The sequence below is a fragment of the Ostrea edulis genome, chromosome 5, assembly GCF_947568905.1.
Source record: "Ostrea edulis chromosome 5, xbOstEdul1.1, whole genome shotgun sequence".
In the NCBI taxonomy this organism is placed as follows: domain Eukaryota; kingdom Metazoa; phylum Mollusca; class Bivalvia; order Ostreida; family Ostreidae; genus Ostrea; species Ostrea edulis.
In genome coordinates, this window is record NC_079168.1 from 46,922,024 (window position 1) to 46,947,031 (window position 25,008).

Sequence of the window (25,008 nt, forward strand, 5' to 3'; positions counted from 1 at the left end):
AAATTGCAGCGATATGAATATTTTTAAAATAGTACTGTATTTCACACTGAGGTAAATACAGTTCTGTAATACCAGCGTATGTTGTTCTACTTTAGCTTAAATTCTTCTTTATGTTAAATGTGAAGTAAATGGAAAACACATCAAGTTAAAGCAGATCTATGTTTTGTCTGCTTTCATTTTTCTTGAAGGTAAATTATCTGAATACAAAGAGAACTCATCAAATTTTTAGGGACTCGAGCTGTTCATAAACTTCATCTAGAAAAAATCTTACAGACAACCCTGTCATAACAGAACCACAGGTGCTCGGGTTCACACCCCCCCCCCCCCCCTTTCCAAATAACCTACATATGTACATGAGTTGATTTCAAACTTTTTTTATTGTTGTTAAAATTTCTCCTCTAATGCATGTCAACAGACTTCCCAGGTACATTGTATCTGGGTTCTCTCTTGTACACCAATAAAAACTAATTTAACCAGGGAGGGTTATGATTTTCAGGGCCGTAAATTACATGGAGGCGGAGGAGGCAGCTGCCTCCTCCAACTTTTGAGCCAAAAAAATTAAAATTTAAAGTTCATTAGAATTTATGTTGTTTCCAATAACTAAGAACATGATACCTCCCTTAAAAAGCATTCCAAATCTTTCTTTTAGAATGAGTTAGTCAAGTAACATCTTAGAAGGCCCTAGAATCAAGGATTTTGCACGAAACGTGTTCAGTGTGCACAGACCCCCGCCTAATTTCCTGCCTCCTCCAAATTGAAGGTTAATTTACGGCCCTGATTTTTAAAAGGGGTTTATTTTGAGTTATTTTGGACTTTAGGAGTATACAAGACATTGTTGACATGCATTCGAGAGACCAAAAAAAAAAATGATAATAATTAAATCAACTCGTGTAGGTCACAGGTGCTTGGGTCATCATATATGAATACACATCTAACCTTTTACATATGTAAATAATCGATTATTTACATATGTATAAGGTTAGATGTGTATTCATATATTATGACCCAAGCACCTGTGGTGTAGGTTATTCTGGGTCATCGACGTCCGATTCGGCTTTAAATTTAGTGACGATATATGATTTCCTGCGGTGTCTTTAACCACGAGAATGAGCAAAGTCAATATGACATTGCTTAGATCGTATTTAAACCGGTCTTTAAGGAAAAGTATCACGTGCAGAAATTTGGCAACACAGTCTGTAGGTGGTCCAAATGCCGAAAATATAGAGGATATTCGAGACTTGCGAAACATCGGAATCATCGCTCACATCGACGCCGGCAAAACGACGACGACTGAAAGAATACTGTACTACTCTGGCATTACAAAACACCTGGGTAATATTTTGGTATTATATTTTTACTTCTCATATACTGTACTTACATAATTAATATGTTTTACGGCGTGACCGTGTTTGAGGGCGAAGCAAACAAATTTTGGCATTAGTATCTATATCCAAAACAGAACAAAAACAACCCGAAGTTAGCACGAGGACGGAGCTGTATCAAAGCATCCTAATTTTGATCCGCCTATATATTGAACGCGGGAAATATAACGCAATTGATGTAAACAGTACATTGTGACGTCATATTCAGAGTCGTTATTTAGCAAATTTATGAACATAGCGTTTGAATCACAACAACAAACATGGCGTTAATGGTGGAGTGATGATATATGATTAAGAAAATAAGATTTACATGCTTATACGAATTTTATGCAACATCTCAGAACGACGTGAACTAGGGTAGACGAGATTCAAAATGGAGAAATACATGTCCACGCGATAGTATTCGAATCGATGCCATTAGTACCAAAATTTTCAAGTTCCATAGGTATGGTTTAATTTTTCATTGTTTTCCTATATTTTCCTTTTAAACATAAATATATGTGTTACCTATAGGGAGAGCTCCGCTCTCACAGCCCTTCGTGCCGTGAGAGGGCTTCGCCCTCTATGAAATGTTGACGGACATACTGTTAGAGCACAGCTACATGTTTTTGAGCAGATCCATAAATTTTCCAAAGGGCAAGGGAAGTGGGTTTCACCCCCATACATTTTAGGGGGTCCGTGGAACCATACATTTTAGGGGGTCCGTGGAATTACCGTAAACACCCGGTAATCCCCCAAAATACCAAAAAAGAAAAAAAAGTACCGAAAACACCCAATGTATCATCAAAAAAACACTTCTGGGATGATAGTTCATGCCTGTAAATACATATATCCAAAGTGTCATTCATATTCATTGACCCACCTTGTAATCAGTACTTGGAAAGTTTAAGCTCTTGTATGCTCATTATTCCGAAAACAGACAGGTGCACCACACTAGGCTAGGCCAACATCTTCACCTGAATAATAGTAACTTAAAAACATCTGCAAGGAGTAATTTGGTTATTCTTCTGGTGAGGAAATGTGTGACATAGATGCAAATATTATATCTAACTATCACAGGTTAAAGTTTGCTGATTGCTGCTGACAAATCCCTGTGTTATTTTGCACATGTTATAGATTTGAAGTGTAATTAAATAATTAATAATTATAGTTTAATTAAATAAACTGAAACCGAAAAGCCTGGAATGCAGATCTAACAAAAATCAAAAATATTTGTGGATAAAATTGTGAGTATACAGTGTATGAAAATAGAGTAATTTTTGGTCCCATTTAGTGTTTCCATTTTACTTTAAACCATGTATATTTATGACTACAATATCATTCCCATGCTTGTGTTTATATGAATATTATCCAGTCTAGTGACTAAGGATAGTGTGATAGTGTTGGGAATTGCTTTATGAACATGCACCCTCTTATCCCTAACTTTAGAGATTTTAAAAGCTGTCTGTTTAAATGGTCTTTCAAAATATGCAAAGATATTTGAACAATCAAAAGGTGATAGGGGTTGGGATGAACCAAGGGCACTTGCCCAACAGAATACTTGATGAATCTTGTCATATGCAGCAAATATATATGATATAGGGGTGAGGATCTCATCTGTTTTGACGATATTTGAGCAATCATCATAGATTGAGGGGGTGGGGATGACCCAGGGGTACTTGATGAACAAATAATCAATTCTTAATGCACATATCAAGATGTATTGATTATATATATAATATATATATATATATATATATATATATAGTGGGATAAATCTCCGATATAATCTTCTAGAGTGCTCGACGTGGCCTCACGGAGCTACATAAATTGACGATCAGATGGAGTTCAATCACATAACATTTATTTCTCTACAGGCTGTTTCGTAAGGGGATGGTTTCCCCTCACGCATCGGGAGAAAAATGACATCTAACGAAAAACATCCGCGTGGCTGAGGATATGTTACACAGAAACATACTGGATAGTTGCTAAGCATGATTACACACAGGATTGAGTAAATAGAAATTTATGGGAATGACGGCAAGTGCTGACAAGTTCTGAACGCTTATTCAATGAAGATTTTTCGGGATGACATATTATAAAGAATTTCTCTAGAATACAAAGGTTGCACTTTTTTGAAATGTTTGAGTATGATGATGTTTTTCCTAAAATTTCCCACTTGATTTTGTAGTCAATATTTTTGTCTTTCAATGTCCATATGAATTTGCTGAGCTCGGTGGTATTCTTTCTCGTGGAATTACGGAATGAATGAGTGTGGTTGGCGTATCTTAATTTGAACTCGGTGTCTGCTAGTCCCACGTAGCTCTCTTCTTGTCCATTATCGGCTCTGACTCTAGCTAAATACACAATTCCGTGGGCGCGACATTCACCGTTGAGCGGGCATTGATCTTTGTTTCGGCAATTACACCTGTTACATGTATCTCCGGTCTGGCGCACTTGTTTGATTGAAGCGTTATGCGAGTCAATTACATTTTGCATGGATGGCATACAACTGTATGATATTTTAATAGTGTTTCTGTTGATAATCGGGCGTAGAACATGGCCTATCGGAAAACACTCATCTATAATTTTGAGAAACTGTTTACCCAAGTTTGTTTTTACGTTACTATCATATGGGGGGTTAAACCATGTGATGTTACGGGAACGATTTCATATATATATATATATATATATATATATATATATATACATGTATATATAAATATTGTGTGTGTGTATATATATATATATATATATATATATATATATATGTAAAAAATAAAAATGAAACACGTTTGTAAAGCTTGTGAAGATTTGAAATGAAAGCGCTAAAGCTTTACTAAACGTCTTCGTGTTTCATTTTTATTTTTTTACCTATACTTTTACCGATCATCGCGAAAAGTAACTATTATCTCTATCTATATATATATATATATATATATAGTAATATATTCCGCCCAGAGGTCATATTCTCACCTGAGAATGGCCCAGCCTGTGTCAGGAAGAAAACATGGATTTTTAATGAGGAATGTTTATTTAAAAGGCGTAGCTTCTCTGCAGGTGATGTTGATCATGGAGACACCATCACTGATTACATGGAGGAGGAAAGGAACAGGGGAATAACTATCACCTCAGCAGCTGTGACATATCACTGGAAAAAACACCGAGTCAACCTCATCGACACTCCAGGTGATTTGTTATCAGTGTAGTCATGACATACACTTGCCGCATTTTTTCTTGTGTCCCAGCAACAAGTGAAAGTCACAGGTCCGTAAGATATGACCTTAAAAATGGAGGCCTTGTGTCAGGGTACAGAATCCTCACTGCTACGGGCATAGGTCAAAATTTATGACACTTGACTTTAAGCTGGTGACTTCTCTCGCATGAAACAAAGCTGTCTTTCTTTGCAGTACTGATATGCTATTAGATAGATTTGTCATATCATACATGGGTAAGGTAATATACACATTTTTATTTGATTTGTAAAAATTTCATTATCCAGTGGTAAAAACAGTTTAAAGAGATACATGTATTAAAGCTCATTTTGGTGAATTTTTTTCTCTCACTCCAAATCATCTTATTCCTTTCTAATATGATTAAAAATATATTTGAAAGATATTTTTCAACTCTGAAATGACTACATGTTTGTCAAAAGTTACACCAGGAGCCAACTTGTATATCAGATTGAATTTTTGTCCAGGAAAGTAAAAATTCAGGGGACATAATTTCAAGATTATAATCATTTTAGAATTGGAAATAAATATAGATAAATAAATAAAATTGTTATTTTTAGCAGAAAATGACTCGTATGAGTGATTTGGACTTATTTTAATTCTTTCAGAAAAATTGAAGAAAATGGCCTTTACTATCCCTTTAATTCAAATTTCAATTACATCAGTTTTAACTGTGTTTTGCAGGACATGTTGACTTTACAATTGAGGTAGAGAGAGCTCTGAGAGTGTTAGATGGGGCTGTCACAATTCTGGATTCTTCTGCAGGTATTGTAACAAAGTATATTGTACATGTGAATTCTCATATTCAGCTCAATGGAAAACGCTTCACTACCATTCTTGTAAACTTTCTTATTTTTGTCTAACATCATGATTCCCATGGGGATCCGGGTTAGAATAGGTCTTCAGTACCCCTTGCTTGTTGTAAGAGGTGACTAAATGGGGCGGTCCTTCGGATGAGACCGGAAAAAAAACGAGGTCCCGTATCACAACAGGTGTGGCATGATAAAGATCCCTCCCTGCTCAAAGGCCGTAAGCGCCGAGCACAGACCTAAATTTTGCAGCCCTTCACTGGCGGTGGTGACATTGCCATATGAGTGAAAGATTCTTGAGAGGGACGTTAAACAATATTCAATCAATCAATCAATCTAACATCATGACGACTTTTCAAGTATAAGTTGTGATAGCAAGCACTAAAGAATTGATTGAATATATTGTTATGGCTAAATATTTTTGAAACCATAATTATATTAATCCTGTACCGGTAATTTCCAAGTACACAATATAATCTTAAAAAAATTTCCAAAAGATATACAATGTATCAAATTTCTTAAAACTTCTCATTTATTTTTCTATTTTCATGTCTTTATGGCAGGAGTAGAAGCCCAGACAGTTACTGTTTGGAGACAGGCCACAAAGCATAACATCCCCTCCATCATTTACTTGAACAAACTGGACAAAATGGGTTCCAGTGTGGGTTTGTGCTTAGAGTCCATCAGACAAAAATTGCACACAGATCCATTTCTCATTAATTTTCCTTATGGTATTGACCAACATAAGTTCAAAGGACTTGTAGACATTGTTGATATGGTAAAATACGAATGGGATTTAGCAAAATCTCCAGATGGAAGGAAGTTCTCAATTTTGCCTCTCACAGAGAAAGATGACGGTAAATTTTGGGAGTACGCAGTAAAAGAAAGAACAAATTTGATTGGTCAGTTAAGTGACACAGATGAAAAAATTGCAGATGAGGTTCTGTTAGCAAAAAGTATGGATGAAATTAAAGCAGAAGATGTGAAGAAAGCTCTAAGACATGCCACTATCAAGAGACAACTTACACCAGTAATGTGTGGGTCTTCACTGAAAAACAAAGGAGTGCAACTTTTAATGAATGCTGTGTATGACTATCTACCCAGTCCGAATGATAGAGAGTTTCCATTTCTTCAATATTATGGATCGGATCTTTGTGCATATGCTTTCAAAACTATTCATGATCGACAAAAAAATCCTCAAACCTTTTTCAGGATTTACTCGGGAAGTTTGAATTCAGGAAGTGATATTCACAACATCAATAGGGATTGTAAAGAGAGGGTGAAATCACTGTCCAGAATTTTAGCCAATGATTATAGCAGAGTATCTGTAGCTCGACCAGGGGATATTGTCTGTGTACCTGGGCTTCAAGAGGTATGGTTAAATGTATTTAGTAAAGTAGGAAAGTAAAGAGCCACATCTTATGTTCATTTTTTCATTTTCATTTTTGCTGATTGTGTACAAGTGTACCTGTAACTGTTACAGTACTGAATGGTAAAATAGAGCCTTTCAAGTTTCATTTTTTATCCCAATCGACGTGTAGTTACTGGTTAATACATGAAATTGTTTATTCAATCAGAATCCAATCTTTCGTATCTGATGAATTATTTTTTTTATATATATGCAGACCAGAACTGGTGATACTATCACTTCCACAAAAGGTTTGGCCAAGCTAAATCCCATACTGAGACAATCAGAACACAAACAACATGAAGAAGCAGAAGAGTCACATCATGATGGTAGCTATGACGACAATTTGAACAATGAAGTGGTGCTGGCTGGTCTACAAGTGCCCTCCCCTGTTTACTTCTGCTCTGTGGAACCTCCATCACTGGCTTACCAAAATGACCTTGACATGGCCTTGGCATGTCTGCAAAGAGAAGATCCAAGTCTTAAGGTATACTGGTTGTAGTCTATATTTGATTTCTTTTAATATTATTCGTACTTGATGACTTTGTGGAAACTCGCTACATCCATTTGATACTTGTTGCTTCTGTACTGTTGATGCATTGACTGGGGATATCAAGTATTACCCAAATTCATCTTGTTTTATCTTATATTGTAATTTCAGTATCTTTGATAAGACTGGCAATTTCTTTTTTCAATCATAAAAACCTGCAAAATCTGTCCCAATATTTTCTCAATGAGCTTCAGTTCTGCCGCTAGCATGGATTATGCCTAGCACAGTATGATTTTTTTTTCAAGGACCCCATATATTTTCTCTGCTTCACCTTGCCCAATACGGATTTCCATTTCCACCCTGGATGATACCGTAGTATGAACCAAACTGACTGTGTAACTAAGAGCAACCCCTCTAAGTGAGTATGTAACTATGAATAATATAATTACCCTTGTTGATATTTATTTTGTAGGTGGAAGTGAACCAAGAAACAGGTCAAACTATTCTATCTGGAATGGGAGAACTGCATTTAGAGGTCATTAAACACAGAATATTATCGGAATTCAAGGTTGATGCCTATATGGGTCCCCTACAGATTGCCTACAGGGAGACGATTAAAGAACCAGTCACTCATTCTGAGACCCTGGGCAGCGTCATTGGTGGAAAGAAGCAGCATGCCACAGTAGCCTTGACAGTTCAACCCAGCAAACAACTGGACAATAGAAAAGTCATATCCTATGATCCACACAGTCAAGAGGACTTTATGACATCTTTTAAGTTTAGAAAGACGTACAAATCTGCTATTGAGAATGGGATCAAATCAGCTTTATCATATGGTAAGTCGGCCACGCTAATCCTTACATGTAGATTCTTGCATAAAAAGCTGCTATTTTTTTTACCATAAAAAGTTCATAATTTAGTTCTCGGACTATTTTTCTTCTTGTGCTTCCCTTCAGAAAAGGAAGAGCATATTGCTGCGGATATGTCTGTTGGTCGGTCCTATGTCTTGTGCGTTGTATAACTGGAGAATGCTTTACCTCACAAATTTCATACTTGATAGGCTGATACACATCTCAATGTGCATATGATCTTGACCACTCAGCAGGTCAGTGTCTTCAAATTTAAGGTCACTACCAGGCCAGGCATATTTTTAATGCATCTCCCACATCTTGTACAATGGATATCTGCAGAATGCTTTGCCCCACACACTTCTTAATTGGTAGGCTGATACTCATCAACTTGCAGATGATCCCTATTACTTGGAAGGTCAGTATGTCCAAGGTCAAGGTCACTACCAGGTCAGACATGTTTTTATGTCTCTCACATCTTGTACTTCCCACCAAAGACTTCATACTTGTTAGACTGATACACATCAACATCCAGAAAACTAGAGACATATAAGTGTGGTGCTTTTTTTCACCATGCACATTTAATTCTTCTGTGTGTAGTGCTGTATATTGTGATTTTGGAGAAGGAGGGTATATTTTTCAAGCATCTTGTTTTACAAATAGATTTATGTAATAGTGAAGCATTTTTGGGTCACTTGAGTAAACTCAGGTGACCTATTGCAATTGGTTGTTATCCGTCGTCATGCATTAACAATTGAACATTTTTAACTTCTTGATAACTACTATTCCAATTCTTTTCAAATTTGGTTTGAAGCATCTTTGGGACAAGGGCGACAAAAATTATAAATTTCAGGACTCCTGCACCCTTGACCATTTAAAAAAAATCTTTTTCTCTAGAACCGTACCTGTTTAAGGAAAACTAAATGCACAATGATGTAGAGCAGGAAGGCCTCTACCAAAATTGTAAATTTCATGATCCTCAGGTTAGGGGTTTTGACCCCAGGGCAGGGTTAAACTTAGTATATAGTGTTTATGTGTAAAATATTTAATTAACATCTTCTTTGGTGCTATTGAATATTTATACTAAATTGAAACTAAATGGATAATTAGAAGGAGTAGGTAGTCTTTTATCAAAATTGTAAATTGCATGATCCTAGGGGTAAGGGTTTGGTTTCAGGGTGGTGTCAAAATTATATTAATGATTTGAATGACTTATTTAAGTTTGCAGATACTCTATAAAATCTAAATGCATACTTAGGAAAAGCAGAAAAGGATGTACAAAAAATGGTGAATTTCACAACCCAGGGTTTTGACTCTAGGATGGGTCCATTTATATTATATTATATTAATGATTTGAATGACTTATTTAAGTTTGCAGATACTCTATAAAATCTAAATGCATACTTAGGAAAAGCAGAAAAGGATGTACAAAAAATGGTGAATTTCACAACCCAGGGTTTTTTTAATGTTAATACACATATATTTTGTAAAGCCTTTCATCAGTGTATGTACTTTTGAGGGCATTGAAGTTTTAAGAACACATCTTGTTATATACTGTTGCTGAACATTAGAATTTAGCTTAGATATTCAGAACAGAAATTTTTTCTAGATTTCATAGCCCTTGGGAGTAGTGATACATTTCACTAGTACTCAGGTGACCGATAAGGTCTGTGGGCCTCTTGTTTTCTTATATACCTCATACAAAAATTATGCTCAAGTGAGCTTTTCTTTTCAGAGTTTGTCAGTCATCTGAATCATGTTTTAAAACTTGTTTGCCAGCAGGTGTGTTGTTTTGTCAAACTATCATATTGATGATGAGATGCATTGGAATTCCAACTGTAACTGAAAAGTTGGTGGCTCAAATGTTTACCCCAATAAAGTTTAGTAGTTGTTTACAATTTTGGATACTATGTCTCATTCCATCAGTATCTCTGAAAATATTATAGAGAATCAAAATAAAATTAACTTCAAACACTTTAAAGTTGATAAAATTATTATGATTTAATAAACTTTTGAGAGATACTGATGAAAATAAAACGAAATATTCTTAAACGTTTGAACCTTTTTCCTGTAGGTCCAATTTTGAATTTTCCGGTGATAAATGTGGGTGTAGTTCTCCACAGTGTGGACTTATCTTGGGAAGCTTCTCCAAACGTAGCTGCAGCAGCTGCCTCAAAGTGTCTCCATGCTGCCCTGAGGAAAGCCACACTCCACCTTATGGAACCCATAATGAAACTGGAGGTAGGGACAATCAATAAGCTATCCATAAAAATCATAAACTACTAGAGGTGTGTATGTTAGACGACGGCTGCCATATTTCTCTTCTTCATAAATGTTACAAGTTTAGATACCTAAGAACCAATGGGCCATAAGAGTGGAGATTTACCTGAAAGCTTCCTGGTATAAAGTAGATCCAACCAAGTTTGTTTAGATCATGGCCCCTAGGGGTAGGATGGGGCTACAATAGGGGATCAAATTTTACATAGAAATATAATGGGAAAATCTTTAAAACTCTTCTCAAGAACCACCAAGCCAGAAAAGTTTACATTTGCATGAAAGCTTCCTGACTTAGTGTAGATTCAAGTTTGTGAAAACCATGGTCTCCAGGGGTTAGAGTGGGGCCACTATAGGGGATCAAAGTTTTACATACAAATAGATAGGGAAATTAAATGTTAAAATTATTGACTGTGATTTCTAAGATTTTATATTAAATGGGACCCAGATTGTTGTTCATTTCATATAAGAATGGAAATGTAATAATAGTTAGGATATTTTACTTTCTAGATGTGCAAGACTCTTTATATTTTCTGGGCTTTGCCCTTAAATTGTATATATATGCATACAAAAGCATTACTTGAAATGCTTAAGATGACTTGAAAATTGTCATTAGATTAGCTATATCTGACATAAAATTTAGGGCTTTTCTACATTTTTTGAATGATTTTGAGATTTACCATATACAATTATTTTGACCATTAGATCAGCACAGATGAGGAGTATTCCTCAGCAGTCCTCCATGATTTGTCCAGCAGACGTGCCATGATAGAGCACGTCCACCAGACTCCCAAGGACGGCACAAAGATCATTCAGGCTACTGTGCCTCTTTCCGAGCTAAGTCACTACTCAAATTCAGTCAGAAAGATTACACATGGGCAGACATCTCTGAGTATGGAATTTTCTCATTATGAAGAAATGAATGAGGAGGAGAAAAATAAAGCTATCGAGGAAGTGACTGGGTTTCCGGTAAACCCAAGTATATTTAATTCTCCCCAGTGAGTAGAAACTATGAACAGACAGAGAGTCCTTTAGTAGATCTTTGGAAGATGCTCTGAGCAGATTCAGTGCTCATTATCATAAACATATTGTAAAAGTGGTTATTTACGCTGGGGGTCAAGTACTCGATTTTCTATGTCCATGATTACATATGAGGGAAAAATATGTGTTAATTGTATATAATTCATATACATGTATATCAATTATTTATTACTATACGTGTGGAGGAAATTTACGCACTTATTACATGACTGCGTAATTAGTGTAAATTTCCCCCATGCATAAATAACTACTTTTACAGTATATTACATCATGGATGTATAATTATGTTGAATAGAATATTTGGTACTAAATGATGATTTACATTTCTATTGAATAAATGAAAAAATAAGTGTTTTATTTTACGACAATCAATGAAGAAGTGCTTACAACTTATATTAGTGCCTCTTGTTTGCTTGGGTATTGGTACAAAGAGGTCACTTGTGTGGGAGGAAACCAGAGTATTCAGAGGATAGATAATCAGAGGAAGCCAGTGTATATAAATGGGTAGCAAGGAATAAACGTAGGTGGCAGCAGTGAAAAATGAGTGCATTTACCATTATGCTACCCAAACACTGTCTAGGTTTGTGTTGTAGGGGTAGGGAAGCATGGTATTATTTAAATGACAAACACTGTCTAGGTTTGTGTTGTAGGGGTAGGGAAGCATGGTATTATTTAAATGACAAACATTGTCTAGGTTTGTGTTGTAGGAAAGCATGGTATTATTTAAATGACAAACATTGTCTAGGTTTGTGTTGTAGGAAAGCAAGGTATTATTTAAATGACAAATACTGTCTAGGTTTGTGTTGTAGGAAAGCATTGTATTATTTAAATGACAACATTTTGTTGGGCATTTTCCCCTGAAGTTGAGATGTGATTGATTGCTTTAATCAAGAAATAAATATTGAAACAGCACAGGTTTATTACTAACAAAACATTGGTAAATATCATGGTATAATTTGTAAAATCACAAATATTACTTTTTTGCATCATTTCATTATTTTAAAATGTTACAAGATCTTGTTCATCTCAAAAGGGAATGAACCTTTTGAAAAATTATTCAAGAAGTCTTCACAACACAAGTTCTCAAATACAGATAAAGAATTCTACGAAGACAACATCATCATCCAAAAGAAAATCAAAGCAACACATTTGTTAATCTACAAATGAACAATACACTTTGTTAAGGATAGATTCTTCTCATGTTTATTAGATAACTTGAAAGGTGATATTTTGTATGCAAAACCTATAGATTGACACACTAAAAAGTGGGTGTCCAGGTTCTTGAATTTGTTTCAAGGTTAGTTCAAGGTATCGATCTTTTCATATTGAAATTCTGTTAGAGCAGATATCAATCAATTGCATCTACTAGTGGTTTATTATCAATTTTGTCAGAATTTGCAACATAAACACTATTTAGGATCATATTTATTTCTTCTGATAAACATCAGAAATTCAAAAAGCTATCAAATCTTAACAGATTCATCTGATCATTTTAGAATTTTGCACATTGATAATTATTTCTGTGATATGATAAGAATCTATCCTTAATTTACAAATGAAAGCTCTCAGTATAGGCTTGTGTAGATGTTCTTGCCATTGATGATTCAGAGCTGTTCAGTCTGAGGATAGGAGTCCACTGGAATGTAATCTACGTCAAAAACAGCATATCAAGTCCACAAATTCTGCAAGGATAATACAAAATGCCATATCAAATTCTGAAAGAATATTTCAACAGAATTGTCAGCTGTTCATGTCATTTAATATTATAATGGTATACCTTTGTAGTCTATCCGTCCATCGTTGTTTTTGTCTGCTGCCTTAAGGAGTGCATCAGCCTCATCTTCAGTAAGTGACTCTCCCAAACTTGTCAATGTTTTCTTTAGTTCTGAAGCATCTACATAACCATCTTTGTTGATATCAAATATGTGAAAGGAGGCTAGCATTTCCAACTTGCTCTGCTTTACTGACTTCCAGGAACTTGCTAGCATTTCTTCAAACACTGGCCATGAAATAGTGTCACAACCTACAGTACAGAAAAGCAGCAATTTAAGTAGAGAAGATTTGATCTCTGAGTAGTGAAGATTTAATCTCTGAGTAGTGAAGATTTAATCTCTGAATAGTGAAGATTTGATCTCTGAGTAGTGAAGATTTGAATCTCTAAGTAGGTAGGATTTAATCTCTAAGTAGGGAGGATTTAATCTCTTGAGTAGTGAAGATTTAATCTCTGAGTAGTGAGGATTTAATCTCTAAGTAGTGAAGATTTAATCTCGGAGTAGTAAAGATTTAATCTCGGAGTAGTGAAGATTTAATCTCGGAGTAGTAAAGATTTAATCTCGGAGTAGTGAAGATTTAATCTCTGAACAGTGAGATTTAATCTCGGAGTAGTGAAGATTTATTTTTTGAGTAGGAAAGATTAATTGAAGATTTTTAAAATTTCTGAATGATATGATATAAACTTCTGGTAGGAAAGGGTTTCTTTCATGGCCATTTTATGAGATTATGTGAAGTTATTTTAGATGGATTTCAAAGGGAGTCAATATCATAAAAATGAAATAGTTAGGTTCTCTGAAACATTTCTTGGAATACTTGCATGCTAAATGGAGATCAGAAGAAATACATACAGTTCAACATAGCAGTGAACCTGGAGTGCTGGAAGAGAATATATCTAAAGATATAATGTGCTGGTTTGAATGTAATTTTGGCCCTCATTGTCCGCTAAATGCAGGAACTTTTTTGAAATTTTGTCAGTTTTTCACAAAACATCACCCAAGCTCAAAACTTTGTGAATACTTTTACCTCATACTTTTTCCCCCCAAAATTGGAATGTATATTTCTTGTGGCAATGTTACATGTCATAGAAAAAATATAAGCTGTAGGGGGGTGGGGCCTCACAGTTCCTTGAATTTACTTGCCTTGCTGATATTCTTCAATGGACTAGAATGAAATCGAAATTCTTTCAATTTTACTATCTTACCCTTTTCTGCCACAGATTTGATCATTTTCTCTACATCATTTTTAGAAGGATTCATTCCCACTGCTCTCATCACAGTTACCAGCTCTGTTTTGTCTATTGTACCACTGGCATCTTTGTCAAAAAAGTCAAAACACTCTTTGCATACTACAAAAGTAATAAAAATGCTACCATTACCTTCAGATATGATAGATTTCTGATTAAACTCTTTTAGTATTTTATGTGGAAATGCATTCTGAAAGTCCTTAGTAGATTTCATAGAAATCAAGCTACAATCGCAGATAATTCTGAAATTGAATTCTACCAAAATTAACATGATGGAACAAACTGTTATTGCAAGAGTGATTATTTCTTCTGCTAATAGATATTGACGGGCAAATCAAACAAGGAAATAAACAAGCTGTGTTACATCAAAGTCCAACTAACTACAACAAATGCAAGCTCTCTTTGATTTCTGAGTAGAAAATGGAAAGAAGTCCAGAAAATTGATCAGAGGAGAGATTGGGATTTCCTTTGACTGAGACTATTATCAAGATTGATTTTCTCATTGGCCTTAGAAAATAATGAAAATGGAGATTTCAGGAAACTCGTGGAACTTGTAGGAAATAGAGAATTATTGTATATTCACAGGGAAGATACTGCCTTGTATTGCTTGGGTATATTACATTACATGCATTTGATTTCTCTGGGGTTGGGAACAATGCACTGCTATAATTGAAAATTATTGTTGTGATGTTCACATGATCAAACATACACTCTCTGGCCTTTAATTAAATTGAAATCTTATATTCCAATAATCAAAAGAGTAAACCCTGCCACATTTTTTTCTAACACTATAGTCTTATTATAAAGGTTATACCACAGTTAAGATTGATATTCTTTATTTTATAGAACCAGCTTTTCTATGAGAAGCTTCATGCATTTTAATGTAGTTTTTTATTATCAGGTAAAAAAATATCGAATAAATGTATCTGATGTCGATGTCAAAAATTCAAAGTTTCTGTTAATAGCTAGAATAACAGTTCATATTCTGACACCAGAAAATTAACTGTTCAGTTCTGAAGTTTAAAGAATCATGTTTTCTGATATGAGAAAATATTACCAATTAATTGTTAACCAAGGTTGGTCCGTAAAGCAAGTTGAAAAATGTATGCAATTAGAATAGTTGTATATGTAACAATATATATATTTTGCCCCTTGGGGACTATTGTTTTGGTACATTTTTTAGATGAACATGCATGCATATCCAACAGCAGCTCCTCCTAATGGATCTCAATGTCGGAATGAAAAATCGTATGGAATGCCAAGTTAACATAAACTCAAATAATTGAAGATATCTTTAATTATTTGAATATATCAATTCAATTGATGCATGCAATAATTGAGTTTATGATATCTTCAAATGATTAAAGATAACTAATTCCATTATTTAAGTTTATATCAATTTGGTGGTCCATAGAATCGAGGGTGTTGATTTGAATATCATCAACAAACTTTTTACCAGTTCAGTTTCATATTTAGCTTCATGGAATTGGGTTCTTTTAATTGTTGGCAGGGGCTATTAATTACAATGCACTTAAATTGTTGCTTTGATAATGTGGTGAGTAAAAATGATGACTTTTCAAGATTTGATCCATTTTCTTAAGATTATCCATACAGATCTATCCTATGGCCTGAATTCTTCAACAAGGGACCAGGAATTTCACACTTTTGGTAGACACTCCCAACTCGATACAGCTATGCATTCTGTCTCTGTTCTAAGTAAAGGAGATTTTTAAGATTTAATGCCTTTTTCGGTATAAGATTTATAGGGCCACACCTTGGGACCATTGCTTTCCTGCTCATCACCATGCACTCAGTTTAACTGGAGATTACTGTATGAACCAGAGTCCCACCAAGCACCCATGTCCCTCACCTAAGGTAGAGGTTTCTCTCCTCATTATTTCCATATAATCAGCTTTTTTTATGTCCAGTTGTTAAAAGATGATCTTTTTATTGACTAATGCATTTTCACCATATAAGCCATAGAGCCCCTACCCAACACCAGAAATATTGACCCAGGGACTGTGCAAATCACCATTTTGATAGATACCTCTATACTTGTTACAATGCACAAGTTTTGCCCCCCCCCCCCCCCCCCCCCCAAAGGAATAGTGACCATAAGATCACAAATTTTGTTAGTAGTACCTAGGAAGAAGTTTAATATGTTTTAAAGCTTCGATGGATGGTGAACATTGCGAGCTATTGGGAACTTGGTTCCATGGAGATTGTGGTTCTTGGAAAGATGAAAAAACAATTTAGAAGTTCCACTTGCAAGAGGCCCATGGGCCACTTTGCTCACCTGAGTCACCTTGGCCCTAATGTGGTTTAGCTGTTGTGATTTTTAAAAGCTTTTTGCAATCTTTATTCCCATGAAATTTGATTCAATAGTGTGGCCCCAGCCTAACCCCAAAGGGTCATGACATAACCATGATACACGGTCACAGAGTCAAAAAAATATAGTATGAAATATAAGGCATTGCCATGAGGAACCTATATACAAAATATGAAAGCCCTTCCTTAAATATAGTTCAGGAGATAGTACCTAGAATAACTTTCCTTGAAAGTAAGTCAAAATCTAAGGTCAATTAAGTCACAAGGTCAGAAAACTTGGTACAAAAAGAAAGGTTTATGGGAATGCATCCATGAAATATCAAAGATGTAATGCTCATGCACCATTCAAAAGTTATGAGCAAGGTTAAGGTTTTGAAATTCAAAGTCTAAGGTCAAGGTCACAAGATCAAACATCATTGCATCAGATGACATTTTTTGGTCCTAAGGAATCTATAATCAAAGTATGAACGTTCTATATTGAATAGTTCAGGAGATATTGCCTAGGTCAGGTTTTCTTCAAAGAAGGTCAAACTCCAAGGTCAAATTCACAAGGTTAAAAACTATGGTACCAAAACAAAAGTCTAGTCACAAGGAATGCACACATGAAATATGAGAGCTCTGTCACTCACCATTCAAAAGTTATGAGCAAGGTTCAAGTTTCAGACAGACAGGAAAACAACAATACCCCCCAGCTCTAGTCACATGGACATAAAAAAAAATCTTGAATCCACACACATGAATATACACTCTTTTCTAAACATCTTCTGAATCCACACAACTTAGAAATATTTCCATTTTGAGATGATATAGTGTGGCCCTGCTAATCTTGAAAAGAATATTTCAAATTAAATTCGTGTATATTCCCACATCAAATTTTGATATCCTATTGTGGCCCAACCCTGGCCCTGGCGCCTCTTAATTGAATGAACTTGAATTTGCACTACCTGAAGATGCTTACATATTAATATGACTAACCATGACCCTGTTGTTCTTGAAAAGATTTTTGAAAATTTTCTCTATATATTCCCATGTAAAGCTTTGGTCCCCTGTTGTGGCCCCATCCTAGCCCTGCAGGTTATGATTTGAACAAACTTCAATCTGCGCTACCTGGGGTGCTTGCATATTGTAGCCCTGTTGTTCTTAAGATTTTTATAATAATAGTAATAATAGCCTTTATTTATCCAGGATAACACAAATTAGCATATAGCTAGTTTCCATTGTGGTCCTGCGGTCCTGCATTAAAACATATACACAAACATAAAAATAACATCTAAAATTTGTATCTAAATATGAATACGATATAAAAGGAAAGGGGGGAAAACATGGCATAAGACACACCTAATTAGTGATAATTTTTTTTTTTTTATCTAAATATGAATACATGACATAAAAAGAAAGAAGAAAAAATAGCATTAGACACACACACACAGTGTCACTTCACAACTACATTTGGTACATCTGAAAAAAAGAAAGCGGAAAGCACGATGTTTAAAGTGCTACTTCTATGAAAATATTCCATCAAATAATCCCAGTGTAAAACTTTGATCCTCTATTTTAGCCCCATCCTACCCCCGTGGGCGTGATTTGAACAAACTTAAATCTCAAATACTATGTAAATGTTTCTTGTAAATTTCAACTTTTCTGGCCCAGTGTCCTTGAGAAGAATATTTTTAAATGAGTCCACCCTATTTTTGCCTTTTCTTGATTATCTCCCTTTTGGAAGGAGTATGGCCATTCATATGAATAAACTTGAATCCCCTTTACCCAAAATGATTTGTGCCAAGTTTAATTGAAATTAGCCAAGCAGTTCTTGAGTTCTTGAGGAGATTCAGAGAAGATTTTTAAAAGATGCCACAATCTTTTTTTTTTTTTTTTTTTTTTTTTTACTGATTTTTAATAATCTCCACTTCAAAAAGGGTGTGCCACTTCATATGACGACACTTAATTAAATCCTCTTTAACTTAAGCATGCTTTGTGGCAAGTTTGGCTGAAATTAGCCTCGTGGTTCTGGAGAAGTCGAGAATGTTAAAAGTTTACGGACGGAGCTCATTTGAGCTTTCACCAGGTGAGCTAAAACACCATTCGTTGGTTTTAGGACAAATTCGGTATCGTTAATTCCAGAGTATATCCATATATCTAACACATGCGCGTGATTTACGACGGAAAATTTATCAAATGTGTATATTATAGCCTATCTTATTAATGCATTCTTTTGTGTCTCGACGTTTAAACATTTAAATCTATATTTTGAAATCCCCGTATTGTGTACAACATATATACATACATTTTAACTGGTCTTCTGTTAATTTATGATGCTCAAATCCACCATCATCGTCATTCTCCCGAAAGTTCATCCCTACATCATTCAGGTCGGCAAAATCCTGGAAACAAAATTATGGGTCGTTTGGTTGCACTGCATCAATAGTAGAGTTTGGGTTTTGTCCATTGATTAAGTTCTTCCGAAAGAAAGCTATACTAGAACGACTTACTGTGGTATCCAATTCGTATTTGTTTGCCATGGTAACGGGAATTTATCTCGGGTAGTTGTGTCCTGCGACCAGCAGAGTTTGTTTTCACGGTACCTGGTATATTTATATCTGTCAATATCGATCTATTGTAACTAGTGAGCCAAAACGAGAGAGATATGTATATATAGAGAGAGGCAGATAATGCCATTTAAACCCATTCTGGCGCGGGTTTTAAATGTCAGATATGATATATGTGTGGATATATATACACTTTGACCAATTTTGTGTTAAATCTCTTCAGTGAGTTAGCACAAAACAAAAGGATATGTTAAAAAAAATTCGTGACCGTACGGTTACTGAAAAGTGGGTGGGCAAATTTACTTGGAATTGCCAGGATGAGCCTTTATAGCTGTGTTAATATTGCTATGAACAAAAAATTAACGAAAAATGAAATGTATTAGAAATCTACCTGTCCATTTCTAACTTAAAATGGTGAAGTCGGAGTAGAAAAGATGAGTAGAAGACCATGAATGGGGATAGACGTGCGAAAAACCCCTTTCAAAGCGTTTATGGAACCGTCCGCCCGAAGATCATCATTGAAGCAATTAAGATGGACATTGAAGAAGACTGAAGACATGATCAAATGAGCTCTTATAAAGACACGACAAAGTCTAGGACCTTATGGTAAAGAATGGGAGACTGAGCAGAGAGAAGTTCAAGATAGGAGGTATTATTCCATCAGTCTCGGAAAGGCCTCAAGTGTTTGAGGAAATACTTTGATGACTCCGTGTGTGACAAACAGAACGTGAGTGATACCAACAAACAATTCGGGAACTGGGTGAATGTATATATATATATATATATATATATATATATATATATATATATATATATATACATGAATTTACCATCACGGTGTTCTTCCACCAGCTCTGTGGCCTCTACTTGTATAGATGACGTACTGTTGAGAGCAGTCAAGACAATGAATGGCTGGCTAACAGTTACGAGATCCCAGGAGCTTCAGTAGCGTCGGTCTGTACAGCACGGGGTTCAAGATCAGATTACCATTAGCATCCATAGTGGAGGAGTTCAAGGTCAGACAGTTTCCTGATGCTGAGAGACGGCAAGGATATCGAGGTGAACCCTTCGGCCTCGGACGCCCGACGAGCCACAAAATTGCTCAAACCCTTTTTTATTCTGAACAATTATCGCTTGGTGCTATATGTATTCTCCTAAATATACCAGAAAGGTAATGATGAAGTCATTTTACCAAAACGATATTTACAATTCGGAATATACACTCATTTCTTAACATCTTTGAATGTCCAGACCCTCTAAATTAGTTTAATGAAGTCATAAAATGGCTTGATTGGAATTTAACTAGTAAATTTACATGAGACGGATGCACAGAAACATTTTTGAGGCGTTTATTAATGCAATTTCAACGACCAGTTTGAAGACGTTTCACTACTACAGCGAAAGAAGGGAATCTGATCCAGATTATGTTCCGAATATTGGATCAGATAATCCACTGGATAAGGTGAAATGGCTGAAGTTGACAACCATTTCTGACAACAGTAAATGTGATGCAAAAAATTACATTAAATCCACATTTAATGGAAATGATTGCACAGTATTCTCGAGCAGGCAGCCAAAGCACAGATCTAAACTCCACAACACAATGTAATGAGGGACTCGGTTCAAAAATTGATTTATACCAATCATATCAAACAGTACATGTATTTTTAAAAAGTTCACTCTTTATTCCTCTCCGTATTCTGATGGTAGAAATAAGATTATGAAATTCCTAAATATGTATAAAAGCCAATGGACAGCACAGGGACAAGGGGCTTGATTGGTATACTAATTACAATTGGTCAACAGAAACAGGACATGGTAGGTGAAAGTTAGTTGTGGAGATTGGTCAGCAGAAACAGGACATGGTAGGTGAAAGTTAGTTGTGGAGATTGGTCAGCAGAAACAGTGCATGGTAGGTGAAAGTTAGTTGTGGAGATTGGTCAGCAGAAACAGGACATGGTAGGTGAAAGTTAGTTGTGGAGATTGGTCAGGAGAAACAGTGCATGGTCGGTGAAAGTTAGTTGTGGAGTAAGGGCTTTGGTGCCAGTTCTTGGTTTCGCGTTATCCTTAACAGGCGTTTCGGTCACGGTAGCTCAGTGTTATAGCGTTCGCTTTGTAACCGGGAGGTCGAGAGTTCGAGCCCCGCTCGTGCCATGGCCGCGTCAAACCTAAGAAGCTAAAATGGGCAGAGATTGCTCCTTTGCAAATGCTCAGCATTTAAAAGTGAGAATCACGGGTCTTTCGGATATGACCTTAAAAACGGAGGTGTCACGGCAGGCGTTGGCGCGATAAAGAACACTCACTGCTACGGCCCTGAGCGCTAAGCATAGGTCGTGGTATTTCTCGTATAGCTGATGAAGTTTCAATATGAGTGAAAATTCTCGACGGGACGTAAAAAAAAACAACAACCAATCAATCAATTTTATATGAATTTGTCCCTATCCGTGCATTATGGATTGACTTCAACAAAATTCTCCTACATTATCATAGACCAGGAGTTAACCTAACCAATGGTGAATATACGCACAATAATTTTATCTAAATTTTACCTTGTCTCACCTCTGGTATATCCAGGGGTCCGTGTTTGCCCAACTCTTCTATTTTGTATTCCTTATATGAGTTTGATATTGATTACTGTTCGTTATCTTCACCATTTCGTGATAAAATGGAAAATAAGTTCAATGTGTATCAAACAAAACAATAAAGAAATGTTTCTGTTTTTGACAAAGATAATAAGCAAAATTAATTTTTATGAAAATTTCGCCAAATACCTGAATGATACTTATGCAATATATTTTCTAAACAGAAAGAAATATAATTGTTCAAATTGATCATAAATAATCGGTAATGGATCGGGTTTGACACACATAAAATAAAAACAGCTTCTCAATTATTTGGGGGACATTACAATCAAGATTTCTTAAGTTGGGCTTTAAAGGCTCCTTCCTACAATCAGAACGAGTTTTATCCTGGTACCGAAGGGTGAACACCGGAAGGAAGTAGTCAACCAAGAGGATAGTTCAAGAGGCACAGTTACGTCTGAGGCATGGTGACATGGGGGCAGTGTAGCGAAAGGCAGGCAAGGACTTGTCGTAACATCAACAGTAAGATAGGCCACAGCAACAGATATGGAAAAGAGGCAGTTGGTATAGAAGGAGGTCCGTACAATGTAGGAGCATAAAAGAATGGTGAAGAAAGTCAGCATGAAAAACAGGAAAACTGGCGTAATTGGTAAGCTGGTAAGAGGCTCGACAGAAGAACTTATCATGGAATGATGCATGTATCTAGACCACAAAGACTGCAATTCCAACATGAGTCTGTTTATGACATGTTGCCCACTCCCAAACATTACGGGGCATAACAGACTGCAAACTTTGTGGTAGATCAGCCAACTTAGAACACATCCTGTCATCGCGTTCATGATTTGAGAGATGGATGATACATGTAGAGACATGATAAGGTTCTATCTCTTCCAAATGTGTTGGAAAGGAGAAGGAAGAAACCAAAGAGGGACAAATGAGATCCAAGTTGGTCAACTTTGTCAGGAATAGCAAGCAGAATTCTGGCGGTGGAGTGGAAGGAAGAGGACTGTTAGGTACTGCTGCTAATCACCAGAATGGGTCATAAGCAGAAAAGAGCAGCCACCAACCAGAGACCAGAAATTGTAATTTGATCTCATTCCAGGCAGGCTATTTTGCTGAAACTGACAGTGCCGTGGGAAGATAGAATAGAAGAAGCTTATGAACGGAGGCTGAACAAGTACTAGGTTTTGGTTACAGACTGAGCAGCTAGACTGGAGAGTGTCATGACTTCCAGTAGAAGCGGGATACCGAGGATTCGAGCAATCCATGTGGAGTGTGTTGCAGCAGAGACATTATGGAAAAGGGCGGAGAGCAAAGTGGTTCTGGGCTGGGACCTGTCTGATCATTCCAGTCGGCACACCCCTGGAGGTTGTAGTGGGACCTTTCTGATCATCCCAGTCGGCACACCCCTGGAGGTTGTACACTGTAGTGGGACCTTTCTGATCATCCCAGTCGGCACAACCCTGGAGGTTGTAGTGGGATCTGTATCATCATCCCTGTTTGCACACCCCTGGAGGTTGTAGTGGACAGCGACGAAACAACCTGCGAGGGAGGATCCACCTGATGACGGAACCATGTCTTTACCACCAAGATGTATACAGGCAATTATTAATTTGACATAGGACGATAGCCATCGAAAGATTACAAACCTGTTCTTCATTAGAATTCGGTCAATACAGACTCCTCGACGACACAGCATTGTCCAAAATATTTTGTAAATATTTATTTAGATAATGGCTGTTCTTGCGAGATGCCGTTTTTGGTCTATCAGGCCACCAGGACTTTTTGTGTTCTGAGCGAGAACGCATGGACAGGATTTCTTCCCAGTCTCAGTCATTATAAGCAAACAAAGCTTGAATCGTCGCTGATATTTATTCGGAAAATTGTACTGTGATTTTGGGTTGTTGTTGTTGTTGTTGTTGTTTTATACATTTTCTTCTGGGTACTGTATACAGTTTACCTGCGACTGATTTATTTCTATTGTTCAAATATTTAGTTTAGGTAATCATCGACTTATGATTTAAAACATCACTGCGAAAATATTTATGCGGTTGATGAAAAGATTGATAGACATGATAATTTCTCGAGGTGTCGTTTTGGTAGTCATTGTCATTTAGTGATTACATCTATTCGAGTTGGTGATATCATTCTCCTATTCAAATGAATGTTATCACCTAATTTCAAATACGTGACATACATATCGCCTATTTGCTTTTTCTTATTACATTTAAGAAATAAATTTTCAGTTTTGAAAATTTATGAGGGTATGAATTGCGACGCTTGACACCGCCGGCATACCTCATGAAGCGCATTTGCGTTTAGTATGCCGGTGTTATATAGTACACCCCCCCCCCCCCGGAAAAATGGCTATATAGTAGCCTTTTAGCCTTTCCACCTTGGGGGGGGGGGGGGGGGGGGCTACTATATAGTAAATATTTCCCCATAGCAGGGTTAACCCCCTCCTCGCGTTTAGAAAACAGATTATGGAAAGCCAGTCGGGCTTTGTACTACAACCATTGATATTGCATAGATCTGAGTATGTTGCCGATAGTTTGAATGTAGATGTAATCGTGTATTTTCATAGAGACACATTTTAGAGATATGTTTCCGGTATTACTGAGAAACTATATAAGATACGAAATGATTTTTAAAAAATTAATTCATAAAAAGCATTTTGTGGGAAAGAAAGAGTAAGTCCACTTACAATGTGTCAGAATAAATCTTTATGTTCAACGATTTTCGGCATTCTTAACTGTATCGATATCTTGAACTAACAATAGGCCCACAGGCCTTCACGGTCACCTGAGCCCATGCATGGACCTATCTGAAAGGCTTTTGCTTGCATCCTCCCCCCTTCCCCCCCCCCCCCCAAAGTCTTTACAAATGAAATATTTGGTAGACTGCATTATAACCTCTTTATAAAAGCATTCGGTGTTCAATATATCAATGCATTTTGATAGATTAATAGACGGAGTTTCAGACACCCTCATCCAGCATATTCTTTCCCCAAAGTATTACTCGGGTAGGCAGCATCTTGGTCACCTCATCTTTTTATTTATTCAGTTTTCATCT

At 36.2% G+C, this 25,008-nt stretch overlaps 2 protein-coding genes across 4 annotated transcripts; one reads left to right on the top strand and one right to left on the bottom strand.

Moving 5' to 3' along the window:
* The first annotated feature begins 1,070 nt into the window (after nucleotides 1-1,070).
* Nucleotides 1,071-11,814, top strand: LOC125652251 (ribosome-releasing factor 2, mitochondrial-like). 3 transcript variants are annotated; one of them, XM_048881298.2, is made up of 8 exons: nucleotides 1,071-1,332; nucleotides 4,422-4,550; nucleotides 5,279-5,359; nucleotides 5,967-6,775; nucleotides 7,029-7,298; nucleotides 7,774-8,137; nucleotides 10,224-10,390; nucleotides 11,129-11,814. In XM_048881298.2, exons 1-8 carry the CDS (start codon nucleotides 1,107-1,109, stop codon nucleotides 11,423-11,425), a joined length of 2,343 nt encoding a protein of 780 aa, XP_048737255.1. In that variant the 5' UTR covers nucleotides 1,071-1,106; the 3' UTR covers nucleotides 11,426-11,814. The 3 variants fall into 3 exon arrangements, with proteins under 3 accessions (XP_048737255.1, XP_048737257.1, XP_056020586.1); XM_048881300.2 differs by lacking the exon at nucleotides 1,071-1,332 and adding an exon at nucleotides 3,242-3,485 and having other exon boundaries at nucleotides 4,405-4,550; XM_056164611.1 differs by lacking the exon at nucleotides 1,071-1,332 and adding an exon at nucleotides 3,242-3,485.
* A 551-nt stretch (nucleotides 11,815-12,365) lies between these two features.
* On the bottom strand, nucleotides 12,366-19,492 carry LOC125650679 (neo-calmodulin-like). Its single transcript, XM_048879154.2, has 5 exons — nucleotides 19,298-19,492; nucleotides 19,093-19,189; nucleotides 14,439-14,582; nucleotides 13,242-13,487; nucleotides 12,366-13,146 (listed from the first exon to the last, which is right to left on the bottom strand). Exons 1-5 carry the CDS (start codon nucleotides 19,325-19,327, stop codon nucleotides 13,118-13,120), a joined length of 546 nt encoding a protein of 181 aa, XP_048735111.1. The 5' UTR covers nucleotides 19,328-19,492; the 3' UTR covers nucleotides 12,366-13,117.
* Nucleotides 19,493-25,008: the final 5,516 nt, after the last annotated feature.